A 4,892-nucleotide genomic window follows, 5' to 3' on the forward strand; every position below is an offset into this window, starting at 1 on the left:
CACACCGCATGAGCTGAGCAATGTCGTTAAATTCCCCAAATGTCCTGATCCTTTCAAAAGGTCCAGCGAGTTGAAATCAGTTCCAGCTGCATCAATACTGTCAGCACGCAGAGCGATGTCTGATGAGAGAACAACGACACGGTGCGTCAGTGGCCTGTGCCAATTTATGGGCCATGATGGCCGCTTCACACACCTGCTGCAAACAGGCCGCTTTCCCAGTCCTTGGCAAACAAGGTCACTCTGTCTTGTGGACAGGCCGGGCGTGGAGTGCGTGTGTTGGGATGCAAGCCATTTCTGTGCCTGTGGTGCAGGGGCCTGCAGATGAAAGCTATGCTAATGATGCACGTGCCGGGAAGATTGCGTGCTATGCTAATTATGTGCAGTGCGTGCAGATTATAATTATATCAGTTATGCACGTGCTTGCAGATTGCTGGGCTAATAACTCGAAGTAATCCAAACACACACACACACACACACACACACACACACACACACACACACACACACACACACACACATATATATATATATATACACAATACAATACACAAACTTCATTGTCTATACTTTGGTACGGAGATTTTCTTTTTGGCAGCAGCACATGTCCAACATAAGAAGAAAACAACAAACAAATAAAATGAATAGAAAATAAAAAGATAAATGGCACCAAATGGAAATAGCTATATACAAATATATAGATTACTGAAATTTACGTGCCTCTCCATTTCAGTCAGCCAAACCGCATTGCACATCTTCACACACACACACACACACACACACACACACCACGCGCACACACACGCACACATACACTCTCTCTCATCCCCTCTCTCTGTGTCTCTCTCTTCACAAAAAGTGCACTACAAAGATCATAGTTCATTTAAAAATCAAATATCACCAGAGTCAGACCAGAATTAAGCCAAAGAGCAGCACTTCCATAGTTCACATTAGGCATCACAGAAGATGTGTGTGTGTGTGTGTGTGTGTGTGTGTGTGTGTGTGTGTAGTATAATATATGATTCTTGTATATACGTGCCTGCAGAATATCATAATGAAGAAAGGACCCACAAAAAGTGAAGGCTCGCTGTGGAACTTGTATAGTTTTCTTCTTGGGAGCAGGGTGAAGAGTGGCATTTCGCTGAGTAACAATGTACGCAGCCAGTGTCATTATCTCCACTTGTGTCATCTACACGGGCTTCCTGTTTTAAAAACAATCATCAGTCACTGTATAAAAACAATTATCAGTCGCTGTATATCTGTAATGTTTTGGCTGAAGCTTTGGTTTTTTAAACGCATTTTTCAAAGTAGCTGTTTATGGTGCATAACATTTTACAAAAACATACCTGGGTAATTGACAGATGTATTAAACCCTTTGTAAAGTATGTATAATGATACCTCCACCCACTTGCAGATAAAGCGATACTTTACTTTTCATGAAGTGTGTATAATAGCTCAACGCTTACCCGTGAGCCAGCAGCAAAGTGAGAGCTGTCTAATCAGTGAGTTCCCCTCTACAATGGGAAGTCATTTACAGCGTAGTCTTTTGTGAGGGGATCTGACTCAAACTAGGAGGCAAGATTGCACTGTCTCTTAGTGCTGCAGCCTTGGGGGGTCAGTTGGCCTCTGGGAACCCTCCCAACGCCGACTGTCCAAAACCCAAAACGCATAGAGCTTCACGAATATGCGCCATAGCAAGACATCTTGATAAATAAACCCTCTTGGCCGAGAGAGTGGGCATGTAACGCAAGCATGACACTCTCCATTGTAATCAACTTCCTGCCGCAGATGACTAGTCGGGACAGCACTTACCTCCACCGTTGTTCTGACGGCGACAGGCAGACAAGACTATCATCTCTAACCCCCTTAACCCCCTCCCCCACCCCCTCCCCGTGGCGTGCAGGTGAAGTACTATGGAGACCCGGTCATCTTCGCGGTGGGCATGCTGGGCAACCTGCTGGCCTACCTGGTGTTCACGCGGACCAAGTTCCGCAAGGTGCCCTCCGTGCCCTACCTGTCCGGCATGGCTGTGGTGGACAGCGGCTTCGTCTTCACCTGCTTCCTCACCACGCTCACCTATGACTTCCAGGTGTGTGTGTGTGAGGGGGGAGGGTTGTGGTGTGTGTATGTGTGTTTAATTTCATTTAATGTCTATCCACATTAAGTGATATTGGACATGAAAAAAAAAAAGAGAAAGAGAAAAAGAATGGGGAGGGGGGTTCGGGGGCGGGAGTGGGGATGAAAAAAAAATCTCAACATTTACAACAATCTGGCTAAAATGATAACTTCCCAACTCTAAATCATATTGGCGTAAAAAAAAGATGGTTACAACAATAACACAATTGGACTCTCGAACAAATATTTTGAAAAAGTCAAACATTTATAGTGACAAGTTCAAGATTGTGTGTGTGTGTGTGTGTATGTGGGTTGTTGTTGTTGTTGTCTTAAGTCTTGAGATCTTGGTGTCTTGTCATGAAGTCTTGGTGTCTTGTCATGAAGTCTTGGTGTCTTGAAGTCTTGGTGTCTTGTCATGAAGTCTTGGTGTCTTGTCATGAAGTCTTGGTGTCTTGGTGTCTTGTCATGAAGTCTTGGTGTCTTGAAGTCTTGGTGTCTTGTCATGAAGTCTTGGTGTCTTGTCATGAAGTCTTGGTGTCTGGTCTTGGTGTCTTGTCATGAAGTCTTGGTGTCTTGTCATGAAGTCTTGGTGTCTTGAAGTCTTGGTGTCTTGTCATGAAGTCTTGGTGTCTTGAAGTCTTGGTGTCTTGTCATGAAGTCTTGGTGTCTTGTCATGAAGTCTTGGTGTCTTGGTGTCTTGTCATGAAGTCTTGGTGTCTTGAAGTCTTGGTGTCTTGTCATGAAGTCTTGGTGTCTTGAAGTCTTGGTGTCTTGTCATGAAGTCTTGGTGTCTTGTCATGAAGTCTTGGTGTCTTGTCATGAAGTCTTGGTGTCTTGTCTTGGTGTCTTGTCATGAAGTCTTGGTGTCTTGAAGTCTTGGTGTCTTGTCATGAAGTCTTGGTGTCTTGAAGTCTTGGTGTCTTGTCATGAAGTCTTGGTGTCTTGTCATGAAGTCTTGGTGTCTTGGTGTCTTGTCATGAAGTCTTGGTGTCTTGAAGTCTTGGTGTCTTGTCATGAAGTCTTGGTGTCTTGAAGTCTTGGTGTCTTGTCATGAAGTCTTGGTGTCTTGAAGTCTTGGTGTCTTGTCATGAAGTCTTGGTGTCTTGTCATGAAGTCTTGGTGTCTTGTCATGAAGTCTTGGTGTCTTGAAGTCTTGGTGTCTTGAAGCCATGGTGTCTTGAAGTCTTGGTGTCTTGAAGTCTGGGTGTCTTGTCATGAAGTCTTGGTGTCTTGAAGTCTTTGTTGTTTTGAAGTGTTGTTTTGTTGTCTTGAATTCTTGTTTTCTCGACGTTTTGTTGTCTTGAAGTCTTGGTGTCTTGAAGCCATGGTGTCTTAAAGTCTTAGTGTCTTGAAGTCTTGGTGTGTTGGTGTCTAGAGGTGTTGGTGTGTTGTCGTTGCAGATGCCCATCATGTCCCAGATGGGGGTGTGCCAGTTCGGCATGTTCACCAACTACGCCTGCCTCTTCCTGGCCATGTGGTACCTGGTCGCCTTGGTGACGGAGAAGTTCATCAGCGTCTTCTGGCCGCTGAAGAAGGGGTCGCTGTGCACCGTGTTCCGAGCCAAGGTGGTGCTGGTCTGCCTGGCCGTGCTGGCCGTGGTCAGCTACTCCTACGTCATCTACTTCTTCGGCCCCAACCCGCGCTTCCGGCTGTGCGGACCCTGGCAGGAGTTCCAGCACCCCTACAAGACCTTCATGGTCCTCGACTGCGTCGTCGTCTTCATCGCGCCCCTGGTGGTGATCGTGGCGCTGGTGATGCTGATCGTGGTGCGGGGCTGTCAGTACTACCGCCTGTCATCCGCCTCCGATCTCAGGGCGCGCTCCGTCGGGGGCCGGGGCGGCGGCGGCGGCAGTGGTGGTGGTGGTGGTGGTGGGGGAGGAGGTGGACGGGGAGGTGGAGGGGTGAGCTCCTCGCAGCCGACGACGCTGAGAGCCACGGAGCTGGTGTACGCCGTGGTGGTGCTGGTGCTGGTGACGCACGTGCCCAACTCGCTGGTGCGCGTGGCGGGCCTCTTCAACACGCACATGGACGCGGAGGGGCGGCGGGTGTTCATGCGGGCCGGGTCGGTGGTGCGCTACCTGCACCTGCTCAGCTTCGCCGTCAAGTTCCTGCTGTACTGGCTGGTGTCGCGCGCCTTCCGCGAGCACGCCTGGCGCCTCCTGGCGGGCGGCAAGGACCGAGTGACGGCGCTGTGTGACTGTGACAGCAGCATGGAGGCCGACCCCCAGAGGATCATCTTGAGGGGGTGCGGGGGTCAAGGTCAGCACCCCGCCACCACGGCCAACGCCTGTCTGCTGCAGTCTGACGTGTGAGGATTGACCCTTCTGTGTCTGCTGCAGTCTGACGTGAGGATTGACCCTTAGTCTGTGTCTGCTGCAGTCTGACGTGAGGATTGACCCTTAGTCTGTGTCTGCTGCAGTCTGACGTGTGAGGATTGACCCTTCTGTGTCTGCTGCAGTCTGACGTGAGGATTGACCCTTAGTCTGTGTCTGCTGCAGTCTGACGTGAGGATTGACCCTTAGTCTGTGTCTGCTGCAGTCTGACGTGAGGATTGACCCTTAGTCTGTGTCTGCTGCAGTCTGACGTGTGAGGATTCACCCTTCTTCTGTGTCTGCTGCAGTCTGACGTGTGAGGATTCACCCTTCTTCTGTGTCTGCTGCAGTCTGACGTGTGAGGATTCACCCTTCTGTGTCTGCTGCAGTCTGACGTGTGAGGATTCACCCTTTTTCTGTGTCTGCTGCAGTCTGACGTGTGAGGATTCACCCTTCTGTGTCTGCTGC

General features: G+C 49.2%; 1 protein-coding gene across 1 annotated transcript in view; it reads left to right on the plus strand.

Annotated features, from left to right (window-relative positions):
• The window catches only part of LOC143283543 (uncharacterized), a 75,986-nt gene extending 71,562 nt beyond the window's left edge, over nt 1–4,424 (plus strand). The window contains exons 3-4 of the mRNA XM_076589788.1: nt 1,901–2,086; nt 3,513–4,424. Coding sequence (XP_076445903.1) covers nt 1,901–2,086; nt 3,513–4,424 — 1,098 coding nt within the window. The remainder of the gene's footprint in view (nt 1–1,900; nt 2,087–3,512) is intronic.
• Nucleotides 4,425–4,892: the final 468 nt, after the last annotated feature.

This window comes from Babylonia areolata, chromosome 6 (genome assembly GCF_041734735.1).
Source record: "Babylonia areolata isolate BAREFJ2019XMU chromosome 6, ASM4173473v1, whole genome shotgun sequence".
Lineage (NCBI taxonomy): Eukaryota > Metazoa > Mollusca > Gastropoda > Neogastropoda > Buccinidae > Babylonia > Babylonia areolata.